This window comes from Eufriesea mexicana, unplaced genomic scaffold (assembly GCF_001483705.2).
Source record: "Eufriesea mexicana isolate 0111107269 unplaced genomic scaffold, ASM148370v2 scaffold283, whole genome shotgun sequence".
NCBI classification, from domain to species: Eukaryota; Metazoa; Arthropoda; class Insecta; order Hymenoptera; family Apidae; genus Eufriesea; species Eufriesea mexicana.
The window spans coordinates 125548-143216 of record NW_016908447.1 but is presented as its reverse complement, the minus strand read 5'-3'; the positions used below and the strand labels follow the sequence as shown (position 1 = coordinate 143216).

The 17669-nt window shown below is 41.5% G+C and overlaps 1 protein-coding gene across 3 annotated transcripts in view; it reads left to right on the top strand.

Moving 5' to 3' along the window:
• Nucleotides 1-3223: 3223 nt before the first annotated feature.
• Nucleotides 3224-17669, top strand: part of FMRFaR (FMRFamide Receptor) — a 15393-nt gene continuing 947 nt past the window's right edge. The window contains exons 1-5 of one of the 3 annotated variants that reach the window (XM_017911629.1): nucleotides 3224-3318; nucleotides 3564-3834; nucleotides 15360-16237; nucleotides 16915-17183; nucleotides 17262-17451. In XM_017911629.1, coding sequence (XP_017767118.1) covers nucleotides 15941-16237; nucleotides 16915-17183; nucleotides 17262-17451 — 756 coding nt within the window. In that variant the 5' untranslated portion in view covers nucleotides 3224-3318; nucleotides 3564-3834; nucleotides 15360-15940. Of the gene's footprint in view, nucleotides 3835-15359; nucleotides 16238-16914; nucleotides 17184-17261; nucleotides 17452-17669 lie in introns of all 3 variants that reach the window. The other 2 variants (XM_017911628.1, XM_017911627.1) reach the window with 2 other exon arrangements.

Genomic DNA, 17669 nt, shown 5'->3' with positions numbered 1-17669 from the left:
AACGTGCGTCATTTGTTTCCTACTTCGTCGTTACTTTTTATTACTCCCGCTGGAATACAAAGCTTGACATTAATTCAGTTGCCACTGTTAGTTACCCGTGCGCTGATTAACACGAACGTCAATGAATGTCGCGATGCTGCGAACGCGTCAAGTTGCTTCCGACATTCTAGTTTTATTGAATAAATTGGATAAACGAGACATGGTCCAAATACACGAAATATATTTATCGAGGCGATAACAAACATTTACTCGAAATTAATTCGTTCCCGGTGACGAGATAGCTCGTCGTTCGTGGTTAATCAAATAAAATCGTATTTTATAGTTGACGAAGCGTGAAAAGAACTGAAATATTATGACCTGCTTACGGATCTTTTCTTAAAACGAAAGTCGAATTTCTGTTTTATAGACTACCCCGACAACTCGCTTCGCGATATTAAATGCCCCCTTCAACGGTCGAAAGCTTCGGAAAGACGGTGAATTACACGTTCTTACAGCTTCCACTGAAATGTTAATCACGACGAATACACCTTGATCAACGTCGTTTGCTCTATGACGAAGGAGCGAGATATTTCAACGGATAGGGATATTTCATTAGGTAAACTATTTTTGCTAGAAACGGCCTCGAAATTTCTACGAAAATGCAATTCCTCCGCAATGCAGCCGTCTCGCGGACCTACACGGGCGCGAGTAAGTTCTATCCCGAATTTGAACTCGCCTTTAATCATTTCTGGAAACCCAGCACAATTCCTGAAAGCGGAAAATTTCGCGTAAACATGGGATTCCGGGAAAAGATTCAGCGCCCTTATTTACGAAACGACCGCTAGAGCTAGATATCTCGGGTTCCCCTGATGCGATTCAATTCCGCGGTTGTATCGGCTAGTGAGCCGTCTAAAAATACGTGTCGCGTTTAATTCCGGTAATTGGGTCGCATGATTTTCGGTTGGAGGTTCGAGAGGGTTTTACGTTCACCCAGAAGATGGTCGCCCGACACGGACGGATGCGGAACATTATTTTAACAACGCTTGACGATATGAACGCTGTCCTTTAAACGGTTTGGATCAAGATGTAAATATAGTGTCAACGCTACGCAGCTGATCACCGGATCGTAAATCACGAGTTGCCCGTGACAGACAATCCTGCCATCCCGAGCGTACCGGAAGACCTGCTCGCTTCACGTCTCTAGTCACAATTATACGATATTACGCGATACCACCTACGTTCCTAATCACGTGACGCGACGTGATCCATGGATCGCGACCGAGCCGACCACTCTCGTGGAACAGAGACAGAGAGTCGACGCTTTCGTTTTGAACTCCGTTTTTACCCGCGATGTAAATTCCAAAGAGAAACCAATCAACTCGTTATTTCGACTGCGGGACAGATGGGAACTCGTGGCTGCCGTGGATCTCCGTATTCATGTAGATAAACGCGGGTTAAAAGTGCATGGCAAATACCAGAGATAACGTGGGTCGAATCGATGAACGATATTACTCGTGGCGCGCGTTCTTGTTCTCACCACTTACGTTGCTAGATAAGAGAAAATTCAGTTATCCGACCGGTTTTCCAGCAACCCCCGTAACCAACGTCACGTAAGCTATCCGTTTTATCCGAAAAAATCTTATTTTATCAGCGCATAAACCTTTGGTTTTCGGCTATCTCGCAGCCGTGAACGATCTCCGAAGGTTGTTCCATGAGACGACTCTGCCATAAAAGGGACACCATTTGCTGCTCTAAATCCCGCTGGGAAGATGTCGAGAAAAATTTGAAAGAGCAATTTCTCGCGATAAACGGTTATTTTCGCAGCAAATATTTGATCGTTGACATCGAGCAACTTTCAACCGAGCTCTCCGACCAACTCTTCCGCCTACTATCGGAAACATACGCAGATCATACATCGAACAAGTTAACCGAGTGATCGGTGAAACGAAATCTCCGCTGGCCACTCCTCGAAGGGAACACCAGCTGCGAGTCGATCAACGCGTTTGAAATTTCTGACAGAATCGGGAATCCTTTTCCGATATGGAATCCCCGGTTCCCGTTGCCATGAGATCGACACTCGACGTCTAGCTGCATTATATTCGCGTCATTTCATTTTAGAGGGATTGTTTCCATCGGCGAAATACCCAAATTCCGCAAGCTCGAAACGAGTTTAGCTTTAGGCGTTGATCCAGCGATCGTGATTGCTCCTGATACCGTAATTAATCCACTCAGTAGCAAGGTACAATGCTGGTCGCTCGAGGGACTCTCGGCTGTTAATCTTCGTTGTCTTGCAAGATTAACATCCGAATTTCGCAGAGGAAAGTTACGTTTCGCGACGAAGAACGTAATGGAAAAGAAAGTAAAGGCAAGGAGATAAGAAAAGAGTAAAGACGGAGGAACGCAAGGGTCGTGGCGGCCGCGTTAAGTATCAAGTGGATCTGCAGAGATAAAAAATGGAAAGGCAGGACCGGCATTCGAGTAGCCTTGTAAGACGCTTTGCATACAAATTATTATATCTTAACCACGCGAGTGCGCGACGAGAGAGTCGGAAGACGGAGCGAACAAGGTCGCATGAAAAGAAGTACAATTAATAATCGAAAAATCAATGCCGCTAGGTCAAGTACCGTGTACATAGATCGATCTCTTCGGCCGTCTTCGACGACGCCACGCTCTATGAATGAAAGCGAAGCCGGAGAAGGACAGACGTCGAACGTGAACGAGAGAAATCGGTGGAAAAGAGAGGGGTGCACGAGGAGGAGCGCGAGCGTTCGACCGCGAGGGTTACAGAGAAAAGTGAACCGAGAATTAAAATCGAGAGAGAGAGAGAAAGAGAAGGAGACAGGGGAATTGAACGAAATTGAAAGGAGGAAGGACAACGTGACAGAAAAGATTTCCGCGGAGATATGCAAAAAGGAAAGAAGAGGAAGAATGCTCGAAATAAGAATCGATAATAGAAAGGGGTGGAAACGACGCGTAAAGACAAAGCAACGAAGATGAAGGGGATGACAGACGAGGGATGAACGAAAAATAAATAGGGATGAAAAATAAGAAAATGGAAAACGGCTATGAGAGCAAAGACAGGAGTGAGACAGAACGATGCAGAGTTGGCAAGAGGGTGGAAAGAGAGAGAGAGAGAAGGTGAGAGAGGGGGAGAAACCGCGCAGGCGGCATCCACTGCCAGGGTCACTCGCGTCGCTCCTTCGCGAACGCTCTTCTGCTCGGATCATTCTCTTGGTGGTGCACTCAGTGCGCTACAAGCGCTCTGAGGACGCGTGTCGACTTTACACCTTTCGAGCGAAAAACTGATCGATCTGCAAGAACGTTCGTCTCCAATGACAAGTGTGAAAATGCTTTTTTGTTAATCCGAGACCGCGCTAGAAAAGAGCGGGAGTTTCACTAAAAATCGCTGGGAAAATCCCGCGTCGGGCTGACGTGATCGGATTCGCGAGATTTGCCGCGGCTAAAAAAAGAAAACAAACGAGATCGCGACGCTCGGGTGAAATTCTGAACGAGAATTCGAAGCCAAGTGATATCGACGGGAGTGCGTCGTTAATTTTAGAAGCAAACCTTTCGTCCGGTTCCAGGTGCCAATAAAACGACAGGAAGATGTACGAACGGATGATTCGGACGTAAAGTGTAAGCACGGTGAAAGACTGCCCCGCGACGAAGGATCAACGGATCGAGCGCCGGGAAGCCTTCGATATCTGAGCGAAGTTTCAAACTTGCTGGGAGATATCGGTGGAAGAAAGTTGGCCAAAGTTCGAAAGTGCAACCCGCGTTTGAAAATACTGCTAGGCGTGGAACGGAGAGGCAACGCGTATAGGATATCGGGAAGAAAGTTTCCCCGGGACAAAGGTGCGATAAAAATTCTTCTTACGTACATGTAACGATACGAAGGTACCCGAATGTTTTCAGAGAAAAGATCGCCGTACTTTCTTCCAAACGAGTCGCGATATCACTGCCGCTTTTCTCATCGAGATCACCTAATTTCTCTCGCGACTAACGTTACCTTCGCTTGCACCTGCCGTTTCTTCTCATCCCTTTAACTCTGCCCTACGATGCGCTCTGCGTTGTGTTTAAGCACGAAAAGATCGTATGTCGGATTAAGCATCGAGTATCAAAGTATGAAAGCTCGAGCCTCTTAGCTATTGACCCGAAAAGGCGTTTTCCCTCGTTACGGATAACCTAGTCGATTCTTTCCCCTCTCCTGAATGCTACGTTTATTCGCGAGTCCCCTCGCCATCCAAACTAGAGCCCCTTCTTAACAGAAATTAATTATCGTCGACATTTTTCTATATCGATCCTCGATATAGAGGCTCCATCTTACCCCGCCAACCGGTTGCCAAAATTCATTTCCTCGTTCATCCATTGATGGTTTTCCCGTGTACCAGAGGCGGTTAAGTTCTCGTTGACCGAGCTATTCCAACGACTCGTCTGTGATGTTCGGAGAGTCAAGTGACGAGAGTCAGTAATGACAAACCGGGTGCTATGTTTCGATTGATTTTATCGTTATCGAAGAATCTCGAACAACGGAGAGAAACCGTGTATCCTTGTTGCAGCTGCGAAGCAGCGCGAAGCGAACATCGACGAGTTAATTACGGTTTTATGAATTTATCGGCAGCTCGGTTCAAAGAGAAAGAAAAGATCCGGGCTGACTAATTAACGGAAGAATTGATTTTTGCCAAGGGGAAACAACGTTCGAACAAAGTTTGCTTCGACGAAGCATAGAATCAGATGTAAATTGCACTGCATTATGCGAACCGGAATTAGTTTCACCCGGGTAAACGAAATTACGTCCAGGCGTGAATCGCTGTCACCAAAGAAATTCCAAACTGTTCGCTACATTCCTTTCATCGTTAGAAGTTACGTATAAACTGCGGAAAGCATATTTCCCATTGACTCCTCTCGTGTTCGAAGAAATCGTTAATCGCAACGTCGTCTCGCATTCCGAACCGACGATTACCATATGGAAGAGCTCGATGAGAGGAGAACAAATTGGCCTGGAGATTGGTCGAACCACCGTGAGAAAGAGGAACGCGTCGAAGTCGAGGCATCGGGATGCAAAGAACAACGATGATGGGAGCTCGGTAGCATGATCCTTATCGCGAAGAGTCTTCACGGAGGAAGTTCGATTATCCAGACCTCACGAGCAGAAATCATTTTCGCGATCTCGATAGGAAACGACGCGAGAAGAAATCGTGCCCCCAAGAGCAATCCGAGTCTGGTAGTCGATGAAAATCGTCCCGATTCAGCCGCGATATTCCAATAAGGAACAAAGGAACGAGAACGATATTCCTGCTTTGGGTTTCCTGCTTGTTCTCAAGAGAGACAGAGAAGAGAACGAGAGGGAGCCTAGGTTTACGAAAAGGATCGTAATCGACTTTCGGAACGGGAGACTTCAGTCGCCCTATACATGGCGTCAGCTACCAGGGGAATCGTTCTACGCCTACGAAAAGAACTTAAAGACAGGAACAAAGTTAGATTTGTCCAAAGGTTCCAGGAGAAAATATAGACCTGAGAAAAAATATAGAAAGAAATAAAACACGTGATAACTCGTCCAGTAATCCGCAAGTTCAGTGTCCATTGACGAGCGAAATATTCTTGGCTAGTTCCAGTCTAGGAGCCAGGGGTACCGAATATTTACTAGACACGTTTCAACGGTCCAGAGCGAAACAGGTATAAGGGTAGATCTTCTTTAAGTGAGATATACGGTTTCCAAAATTATTTTACGACACCCTGCAGATCTCTGCTCGGTAGCCCACGCAAACCTTTTAGCGAACAACATTGTTTGTTCCGGGGTGATTAAAAGGACCTGGCTTGTCCATTTTCGGCATCGGAGAAGATTAAAAGCCAGACTTACGGTTATCGCGAGTTGTAACCGGTAAGCTGCATACAGTTTCGCGAATGTGCCTTGAAGCCATTGGAAGCCAGGAGGAACGCAATTGTATGTATCCTGAAAATCGATGAAAGGAAGGACGCGTCGCAGCATCTAACAAAAATCTGCGACACGCGCGTGATCGCGAACACGCAACACCGCACGATTTACGATTCTGATTCCTTTTGCGTACATTCCTGCGATTACCATGGTTCGCTAGCACACACGCTAGTGATTATTAGTCACCGCGTGAAGCAAGTAATTATGTCATGGTTTCACGATATGCAGATACACGTTTCTGGAAATGCGGGCTAATGCGTCACGATTCACCCAGGTGAGCACGTCAAAATATATCTTGCCCCTCTAGTTTTTATCTCGACTCGTTCGTCGCGCAAATTGATTAAAAATTGAAACGCCTATCGTCACACTTCACAAAGTAATTGCATATATGGACGCACGATCCTTTGGCCGTCATCAGAACGCTCGTACAAAGGTATCAATTCGTCGCGGAAAATGTAAATGTGAAATATACCAGGGAAAATCGTCATGATTAATATATGATCATCCGATATAGCGATTAATTAGCCGATCTGCGTATTTTAATTATTAACAACGTTCACGGTGTCCGCCTGGAAATAACGTACATACAATTGCAAGGCATTCGCGTGGATTAAATTCGTATATTTTCGAAATGAAAAATAGCTGCAATTCGACGATTCTACGAGTCTTCATAGGCTTCTGACAACAAATTCAATCGATGCTTCAATAATTATCGGAAATGTCGAGAAAATGAAACAAGGCGCGCAAAGGTCCATTAAGCGACTCGAAGCGACGTCGATATGTTCTGGGATGAACCGCCAAATTCATTGTATCACGATAAATTATTCGCTCGGTAAATTACTAAAACAGCCAGCAATTTATTCCACTAATATGTATGGCGATGCGGACGAATGTTCATTACACCGGACCTTTGCATACCGACGTTGTCCAGAATGCTAGAGAATTATTTGACATTTACCAAGCCTGATATTGCGCGTTCTATCAATTTAGTAGAGATTTCGACACCCTGCAGTGCTTTTTGTCACCTTTTCAAAATATTTCGAGAACGCCAGAGTCGAGAATATCTCGGTAAGGTTTGCGGAAATCGTAACGCTGGGAAACATGATTTTCGTATTCCGCAAAAAAGGTTGCGATCATATGCGTAACATATGCGACACGTGAGGAGGCAGGGGGAGTCGAGGAACATCTTTTTTTGGATTCGAAATACATTTCGGTAGTTGTAATGGCAGCCAGGGCCGTGAGAGCCGCTCCAATAATGCGACGACGGAGAAAATAAAACGCAATAGAGGCAGTCCCACGCCGAAGCATACACGACCGTAACGCTCCTAAATTCGCGATTTACGACTGAGATTTCGACGTCGATCGGTTTTACTCGGAATACGTAGCCCGTTGGGAAAAACCTAACACCGATACGCTCGAAGAGTATGCATAACTAACGTTCTCTTTTTAATGGACCAAGCTTCTTCAATGACAGCCCATTTATGGAAAATCTTAACCTCCCGCAACAGCGATCATCGGTATATACGTGACTGTGATCGAGAACAATTTTTATATCCGTCGAATAAACGATCCGAGTCGCGAAAAAATCTTTCCCCTCGACGAATCGCAATAGCGTACGAAGCCTTCTAGTTGGATAAATGCGAACGATTTTCTTTCGCCGTAGACTTTCGCGGAGACTGATGAACCCTGTCAGAAACAAACGCTTTGACAAAGGGATGAATTGCTTTCGGTCGCGGACAAAATATGTATAGCGGAAGCTGAAGAGTGTGCGAGACTAGTGAGTCCTTGGGCGATGAATGTCGTGCGACATACCGCGAAATTAATCTTATTCGTGACGAATTAACTATTTATTTCGGCGAAACGATGAAGAATAGAACGTAGATACTTTGCGAGATCTGTCGCGAAAAAGAAACCTAAAAACGGATCGTTGTGATTTCAATGAACGCAGAGACCCGTCCAAATCCTCGGATGTAATTAAGGCTTGGTGATGGTAGGGCACCCTTTGCGTTCAACGAGGTAGAAAATCGCTCCGGTTCAAGTACTGCTCGTTTATACCCAACGGCCGAGATTTAAGACGATCTGTTCGAATAATCAAGGACTAGCCGTGTTTTATCCCTAAATTCGTTAATGCACACATTTTTACCTCACTCGATAAGTCGATACTAATTTTCTACGATCGTCTTTTATCTACGGCAAGACGACGATAAATAACTTATCGAAGATACACGAATGCGCTTCGTGCCAAATTTCGATCCATTAGAATAGGATACGCTGAAGAATTGGAGGAAAAAAAAATTAGGAATATAAAATTCACTCGAAAAGCCTGTAGTTAAATGTTTCAGTGGATTAATGGTGCTCGTAAAGGAACAATAAGAGGGTTATCAAAAGCAATGTACGTCAGTGGAGATATGCCTACATTTTAAGATTTTACCCACGTTGTTCGCGTTTTATTAAACACCGCTAACGTTTCATAGGGAATTTTAGGAAAATTCCTATCAGCTAGGATGTTAAGCACAGCCCGATTCGCTCGTTTTAACAGGAACTAACGATCTTCTGCCTTATCTCGAGTCTAATGCATCTAGCTATTCTATGCATATCGTGTTCAAAACCTCGTCAAACTTCCACTCACGTTGATCATGAAACGCTATGATTTTTTAATTGCTCCACGCCAGGGATTAGCAAAGTTTCCCTTCGATAGACAGAAATTATGAGTTGATCAATAAATCTTTGGACCAACTTAATTTATAAATAATTTCATTTAGGAACATTGTTCGATGAGCACCGTCTGCTATGAAATGCTACTTAATAACCAATCCGATATTCGCGTATATAGCTATAACGAAAAATTAAACATCGCGACTCGTCGAACAGAGTAGAAACGACTACCCCTATCACGTTAATACATGGTAATGGCATCGAACTAAACAGTTTTCCGATGTAAATGGCAGATATTATCCTATTTAATTCCTAACCATAATTATTTACAATTAATGGATAAGCTTAATTATGTATTCAGCTAACGCAAGTGGTTCGTTCGTTAATCAACTATCGACTAAAAGCAGGTCGTTAAATGTTCTTCGTGCGTCCATGCACTCTTGTCGCATATCGTCGTTCGTTTTACATTAATTTTTTGGCTAAAAATGCCTTTTCCGTCGGATTTTCTGCTCTTCGTGTCTCGCTTTAAACACATTTACGTCATTCCTCGTACTAAGTAATTTCCTTTATTTTCCATAACGAATTACCAAATGGGGAAAACGTTCCTTCTTCATAGAATTTCGTTCCGTTCTCCAGAATTTCTACAAGCAAAATTTATTCTTGTGTAATTGAAGAGAAGCAGTCGTTTACTGAAGTCTGCTTTATAATAAACGCGTCGACGCGATAAAAACGACGGTTAATACAGCTTGCTAAGCAGAATAAAAAATTGAATTAATAACGAAATTAATTATCTCTCTGATATTTATAAGCATGGAGAAAAGAGATTATAAATCTCGTAAGTAGTCTGCTAGATTAATCAAACGCACATATATACAACGAAACGGAAGGAAGCGATAAATCTGTAGAAATTTTATGGAAATTAAGCTCGCAAGACATAGAGAGTTTCGATATTGGCCCCGTTTCATAAAAATCCGAGAATTCTTTTTTCCTTCCTCCTCGTAGCGAAAATATCGTTCTGGGGACAAATAGAAAATGTAAGGCAGAATTAATGAACAACAAAAACACTGCAATTTCCATTACGTATCTGTGAGCAAACAATACGATGAAAACACAGTTCTTTTTTATTGAAAAATCAACTTTCATCGACTTTCTCGTCTACAGATGTAATAAAAGAGAAACTGGTTGTGAGAAATTAAAGTAAATAGAAAATAATAAGGACCGAGTGTTACGCGTCTCCCAAGACGTCTTGTCTGGCGTTGAAACTTCTTTCCCGTCCCCCTGGTCGTAAATAAGAAAGAACACGGGAGCAGAAAATACAAGCAAAGGCAAGTCTATGTTCAGATGATAAAGACGAAGATTAACCAGGTAAATAATCATGCTGGATCTCTCATGGGAGTCGAACGCGTCGTATCTGGAAAGGATAATCAGGACAACACGGATTCTCTTAAGCGTCGCCAAATCCACGTTCTCGTAGTCGACGACTTAATCCGTTCCCTTATAACCGACGTCTCGACTTGGCTAGAGACGGATGGATGAGGGAAAGAAGCGACTCGAGTCGTCGAAAAAGTTGTATCCTTAGTCGCTTTAAGTAGAGCTTTCGAAGATTAGGGAACGTCCAAGAATTTTCTTATAAACCCTTCTTCTCGAAGTTATAAAGAGTCGATGAGCATTCGAGGAGAAAATCACACGCCGTTCTCTTGCGATCGAGAAAAGGTGTTCTGCGAAAATTTGAAATTTTTTCGAAGGATACTTCGACGGGAGAAACACGCTGACTAAACAATGATAAAGAAGAATAAAAAATTGTACGGCGGAAAATGTACTAAAAACAGCGGTTACTCGTTCCCGATTCCGAGATTTTATTTTGACGCAGGGTAAAATACTCCAATGCAGAAATTTGTTTTGAATGTAAATAACGTGGCGGTTCTGAAAAAAAAAATCACGTCGAGTAGGACAGGTAACGTAGACAGGAACAGTCGACACGTTTACCTCTCAAAAAGCCTATCGTCGGCTCAATAAAATAGTCAGCTGTTGCTTTCGTTATTGCCAACCCTCTAAAAATACATGTAGCTTCGAGCTTCGACTCTTCTCGTTGCAACTCTGAATCAACTATAGGAACTTCTTATCTAATTTTAACGCAAAACACTGTCCACGCAGGCTGAGTCCCGCGAAGTAAGAGAGATCGCGTGGCCTTGACGATTGTGAAATTTGGATCAAGTCTCGTAAACGCGTCGAGATCGAGTTTACGAGAAAATTTCTCGATTAGTCGATACACCGACCGTAAACGATTGTATAACTCGCGTAACGTTAATGGAATACCCTCTTTCACTTTCGATCAACAACCAAATGTTTACAGATTTCTGTCAGACCTTCCACAACGTCGATGTAAACGTTCGGATCACGTTCGAGAAAATCGTGAATTTCGACTCGAGAGAGACAGTTTTCGGGAATGTTCCCGGAACAATCTCTCTTCATGAGCGATCGATATTTTGAACGGCAATTTTTCATTTTCAGCGAAGAGATTACTTACTGACGTATCTCCTATTCGCAAGATCCGCGAATGAAAAGAGTGCCGTGATCGTTCAACCGGAACCCGAAGCCTCCGGGACAAACTTGTTTCAGAAGTGAAAGCTCAAAGGTAAAAGTTCGTTAACCAAGAATTTCTGAAAAACCACAACATTTCAAAAGCCGATCGGGCGTAAGAACGAGGTGAGCTTTTCGTAGAACACGACGGCCACGGTGTACCGAAAATAATCCACGTGCCATCGCGCCATTTTTGCACGTACGACCGCGTCAGAATTTTTCGAAAAATAAACTAAAATCATACATGATGTCCGTCGTGAAGAACAATACCCGTTCGAATTCGATCTGACCTGTTATTCGACTATCGTCGAGGAAGCAATAAGCAAGAAAATTAATTTTTCTCGATGCGGGTAGACGGAGAGGAAGCAAAGAGGAGTAACGAAGGCCGGAGACACGCCGTCTGATCTCAAACGGCTGTTACTACTTATCGCATTCCCATCTCGTGGCACGGTTACTCCACTTTCCGAGGGCAATGAAGCCGAACAACGTCCAACGACTGTCGCACTTTCGCGTTTCTCGTTACGCGAACGTACCGTTGTATTTTTGACAATGACGCGGCTGCGAAGCCTCCATTCTAGCCATCTGCTTCTGGTTCAGCGACAACGGTGTGCAAAAAGAAAAATAAAAGCAGACACGTGAGATCGCGTTACGCGAAGGTCGTGACGTCAATGAGGAGAAGAAGAGAATTAGGAAAGATTGGCGAACGTGAAATCTTTAAAGTTCAAACTTTTCTCACTGCTGTTACCAGTTTCCCTTTACAACTAAACTTCGGCGAAACGCAGACATAAAACCCGTGACACGATTTCTAGCTTCCTAATGGCTGTGTATAAGAGAAGACACGTTAGATGCTGTTCACACTTGGAGGTTATTACTTATAAGTGACAGTAATACCGTCTCATTTCCTGGCTGCTCCACTTTGCCAGAGCAAAGTGACCAGTAGCCTCGACACAATGCGACCGATTTACCAAAGTCGATTTAACGAAACGTTACTTTTCGCCTGCACGACCTTATGGACAGCGATTTGCGGACACGTAGATATCAAAAATAATATTTTCTACCAACGTGACATACTTCGTTCATTGAAGAACAACCGACTCTGTTAGGTAGACACGGTTCGTCGATGACTAATGCTACTATGTCGCGGACCATACCACTGTTTACAAACGACAAATAACGATAACAGGAAGGATATTCCACTTTTATGTCGAGATCCCAATCCCTAGATCCTTCATCGAGGAACGCCATTATGCTTTACAAACGTTGGAGCGAGAACGAAGCTTACGCTTCGAAATGACCGATAACAGCGTTTTGTAGAAGTAATTAATTACGGAAGCTCGAACAACATTACGAATCGAAAGGAAATATCTCGAGTTCTTTGGAGTCCGCAGGTGGATACCGCGATCGTCTGCCGAACTGTAACGAGATTAAGCTCGTAGATGATTATTTAAGGTCGGCGACGTCTTAACGGCTTTATTAGTCTTCTTTCAATAATCATAACTGAATCGTTAATCACTATAGCGGCCTCGGTCCACCGTTCCGGTTGAAACTATTAATCTCGTTGTTACGTCGAGGTTATCGCGTCTGTATTTCAAATGATTTTACGCCAAAATTATGTACTTTTCTCTGTAGCCATTTCCCTATTTCTGTGGACGATATCAGCAAGACTGTACTACGAGATCGAGCAACTAATGCGATTTATGTGCCCAGAGACATCTATAAATACTTTAAACGCTCGAACGTATACGTAGTATCTGCGGCTTATTAATTTCGTGTCGCGAACGGAATAAATGGACAGCATCTAGATCAACGCACCTAGATCAACGCACCTAGATCAAAATAAAAAATCAACGGATTCGCTTTCGTGCAACAAGATGTTTTCGTTAAGTCGTTAATCCTCACAACGATATACAGTCTCGTTAACCTTAATCATCGTTAAAGCGACGTGGCTAATGTGTACTTGATATCGCATTTGCATGCAATTAGAATTTAGTTAATATATTTCTTCAGAAATTCATGCGTACTCGTGACGGGAGATGAACACGACGATAACGAGTACCTTTCGGACTATTATTTGGCTACTTCGAGAACGAGACTACGTCTAACGCATATTTATAGAAGATGATAATTCGTGCGTGATGTTCTCGCAAGAACCCGCTATGCGTCACGATAATACCACGATAGTTACTTAACTCCGTTAACATGAAAATACCTCGAAAATCGAGTTGCGAGTAGGTTTTCTCGGGCAATTTCGCGAGAGAGCGGCGGGATCGTGAAAAATTAGCGATATAATTCGACTCGAACGAGGTAGTGACAATTTCGCATGAGCAAGCACGATTTAACGTAAAATAGATAAAACGAGACGACGATGGTCCAAATAAATTTTCATTCCAATTCACCACGGGACGATGCGCCGTGTACGAGGAATAATTCGGAAATATTTTCTATAAAAGTTCCATACAGCCGGTGAAACAATTCTAGTCTATTTCATATTTCATAAATCACCGCGTAAAACTTAAAACACTCTCTATACTTCCCACGGCAGCGACTCGTTTTATCTTTTATTTTTCTCGCAAAAGCCGAATGTCGAGTTCTTGCTCACCATTGTCTAGATGTAATTCTTATTGTTGGATGAATTATACAAACTTTCCTCGATTAATATCCCAGAAATAAAAATAAATCGAGAAATCTTTTTAAAATCTAAAAATTAAAAATCAGGAAATTAGATCTATCAGTGATAAATTTGTTAAATTACAAATGCGGAAATTGTACGTGCGATTATTTAAACGATTCGCTGCTGGAAATAATTTATCCGGAATAAGATATAGGAAGTTCACCAGAACCGAAACTTCATGGCGCCACTTGTCTCCTGAAAAGTTTAATTAAGGACGTAAACGTTGCGAATGAAACTTTCGTTCGTGTAACACATTCGCAAGAAAAATACAGCCAAGTTAAATTTCTTAGATGGCTTCAACTCTCGCTTCGAAAACTTTTCTCGTTCCCTTTTTCCTTTTTCTTCTTTATTTATTTATTGTTTTTCCTTTCAACCAAAGATAGAAAGTTTGTTTGTTTTCGTGATAATCGTTCGAACTTTATTCTACGCATCGGAATAAATACTACTGCGAAATTGCGTGGAAATTGTTTGAAACGAATCGCAATCGACGCTTTCGAATTTAAACGGCATTTGACAGCTTCCATTGAAAACAACGATACATCGATGGTTGAATCAATGTAGTGTCAAAGAGGGAAACTATGCTTGCCTATGTACGAAATCAACGACGCGGAAATTAGGAAAGGACAAATTAACGATTGGTTGAAATGTGCTAACCAATGCTTGAAACAACGTAAATAGCACCGAAGCGATCGTTCCATCAAATTAACAATGATATTTTGTTCTCTTCTCGTTCCAAGATCTTAAATTTACTAATGAATATACAACGATTAATGCTTTTGTTAAATTTGTTACATTTTTTACTATTATTACACAGTGATAATTCGCACGAAGAAAAATATTCGTCATCTACATTATTTATAAATACTTCTAAGATTTCTGACTTACGGAGGCTAGTAGCGTCGTAGCTTCTTAATCCGATCGGCCTTCTCGGTATACAATGGCAAGCAAGCGTTGAAACTCTCTCAGCGCAGAACACGGCTTCGTTCTCACTCTCATTACATTTTTATAGTTCATTAACGTTCATTCGTTACATTGCACTGTGGATGTCAAAAAGTTATTATCGGTTAACGTATCGCTCGAGAGGCACGGAATCACTGAATCACAGGTTGCGAACATCGCTCGCGTATACATACCCTCCTTTCCATATGTGTACTGTTTACCGAATAAGGTCGAAATTAATATCTACACTTTGACTATAGCTCCACGATATAGATATTGTTCTTACGTAGGAAGAGGTCGGCATACTTTCCGACAATTCAATGATCATCCAACGACGGAACACTTTGAGCGCCGTTTTTGAATGTTTCGTTATAATGAACACGGAATACAGTTTGCGATACGTGCCGCATTGTCTTTCGAAGAGATACATAAGGCGACACTCCCGATCTCTAGCGGCACTTATTAGAATTTTATATCCGTTCTGCAGAACAATAATACGAGTATATATTGATACTCGTTAAATTTAATCCATTGAATAAAAATGTCTGAGAAAGTACATTTTCATATATTTTACATTTCTTTTCTTTTTTTTGATTACAGATTTCTAAACATAAATCCTAAAGGAAAAAGAAAGACGAATTACCGATTATTGCGATATTATTAAAACACGTTGCAGATGTACATACGAAAACTTTCCGAAGATTTGTTCAAGACCAATCGGATTGCATTGAACTTGGTAGTATTTGAAAAGTTACAAGAACGAAACGAAGGAAGATAGCGATTTCGGTAAAATCTTCGATATGTTGCCAAAACTATCAGTTCTCGGCTCTCACAAAGTTAAAAGGTAGTGAGAGTCGAATCGAAATGTAATATAACGAATTAAATAACCTCTCAAAAAACATTGAAACAATAAAATCATGCACTACAGAATTGAATCATACACAGATTTAAACTGTTCGAAGTAATGAAAATAAATTCATTCCTGAGTAAATTTTTGACTGACAGGAAACTCTGCAACGATTAAACGAGAAATCAGCTGAATCGTAAAAGAACTGATGCGTATAAACGCGATAACGACTAATATTAAGGAAGAATAAGAAATGGTAACGTGAAATTGAAACACGAAGGAGAATATTAATGAAGAATCGTATGAAAAGAGAAAACGAAAGTAGTTGGAAACGATGGAAACAAGCCTCGAAGTTTTGAACAACACCAGTTACTACGATGCTGGTCAATTATTGGGAAATTTATCGATCAACGAGAGCACGGAAAAACCACACGAATGTAAACAAGAAATCAATTCGAATGGTTTCTTTGATTTTGTCATTTATGGCGTGCTAGTGAACTTGGTCGGTCTTTTTGGGATAATAGGTAATACGATCTCGATGATTATTCTCTCAAGACCGCAAATGAAATCATCGATCAACTACTTGTTAATTGGCTTAGCTAGATGCGACACTATGTTAATTATCATTTCGGTAAGTATGTTTATTAATTATAGTGTTCGAAGGATCAGAGTCACTTTTATATTTTACACGAAATTTGCTGAACGCTGAACTTGAAACTTCTAAAAATTTATGTTGGCATTATCTTCTAGATATGAGAGTGTAGCTTAAAAGGGCTAGCTAAACTAGAGTTGTAAATTGCAGCCATTTACTATGAAAACCACTTATATGGAAAATACAGAATTCTTTGTGCAATAGAATATACGAACGTTCCGTCATCGCGAATTTATTACTGTCGCCCGGTCTCTTAGGAGCAAAGTTACCTCGATGCACGCAACAACAAACCTTTGTTAATTTATTGGTCTAATCGAATGAAGATGCAGGAACGTTATTCGTTCCATTAAACTCAAGCAAAACAAACCTGTATGAAAATTCTCTTGTACATTTATCACCTCCTCGAGAACTTTCCACCCCCAATAAAGATTCCTAGAAATCATCGCGATACGCAAACTGTAATAATTTCGAAGTCAATATCAAGATATTTAAATAGTTACGTACTACAATTTTTAATACAAAGTATATGTACATTTCGTCTTCATTACTTCATAGAGAGTCCATTTTCATCATACTCTAAGTTCCTTTTAATATAGCGCTTGAACAACAAGCGGAAAAAGATAATATAAATAACAAAATGTTTATGACATTTTCAGATATTGATTTATGGCTTACCTGCAATTTACACATACACTAGATTGCTATTCAACTACAAGTTCATCGTCTATCCGAAAATAGTCCGATTCTTATATCCATTATCTTGCATGGCACAAATAGCAGCAGTGTATTTGACTCTAACCGTGACGTTAGAGAGATATATCGCGGTATGTCATCCCTTAAAAGCTAAGTCTTTTTGTACATACGGACGAGCTCAATTAGCTGTATTGGTCATCGTGATATTTTCCTTTATTTACAATCTACCCAAGTGAGTAGGCTTATCATTCGTTTGGCTTAAGCTTAACCGACACTGCTGAAAAACACATTTATTGTGTCTTTTATATAGGTTTTGGGAGGTAGATTATTACACGGAGGTTCACTGGAAGTACAACGTTACTGTATACTGCCTGTACCCGGCAGATTTGAGAGACAACAACTTATATGTCACCATTTATGTCCACTGGATGTATTTCTTTATTTGCTATCTTTTTCCTTTCCTTGCTTTGGTGATTTTCAACGCGGCCATCTATCGAAGGGTAAGAAAAATAAATCATTTCCCAAGAATCAGGGAAAAAAACGAAATCTTCCAGGAAAACATGATGAATGATTTTTATCTCCTGCTTTTTGTAGCGACAACAAAGTAACCATTGAATACTTTGTCGTTTTTCTTTATTTCGTTTTTATGCATTTTCCTACATTTGTTCCATATTCTATAATACGATATGGCCATTCGTTTTTCATTATCTTCGTAACT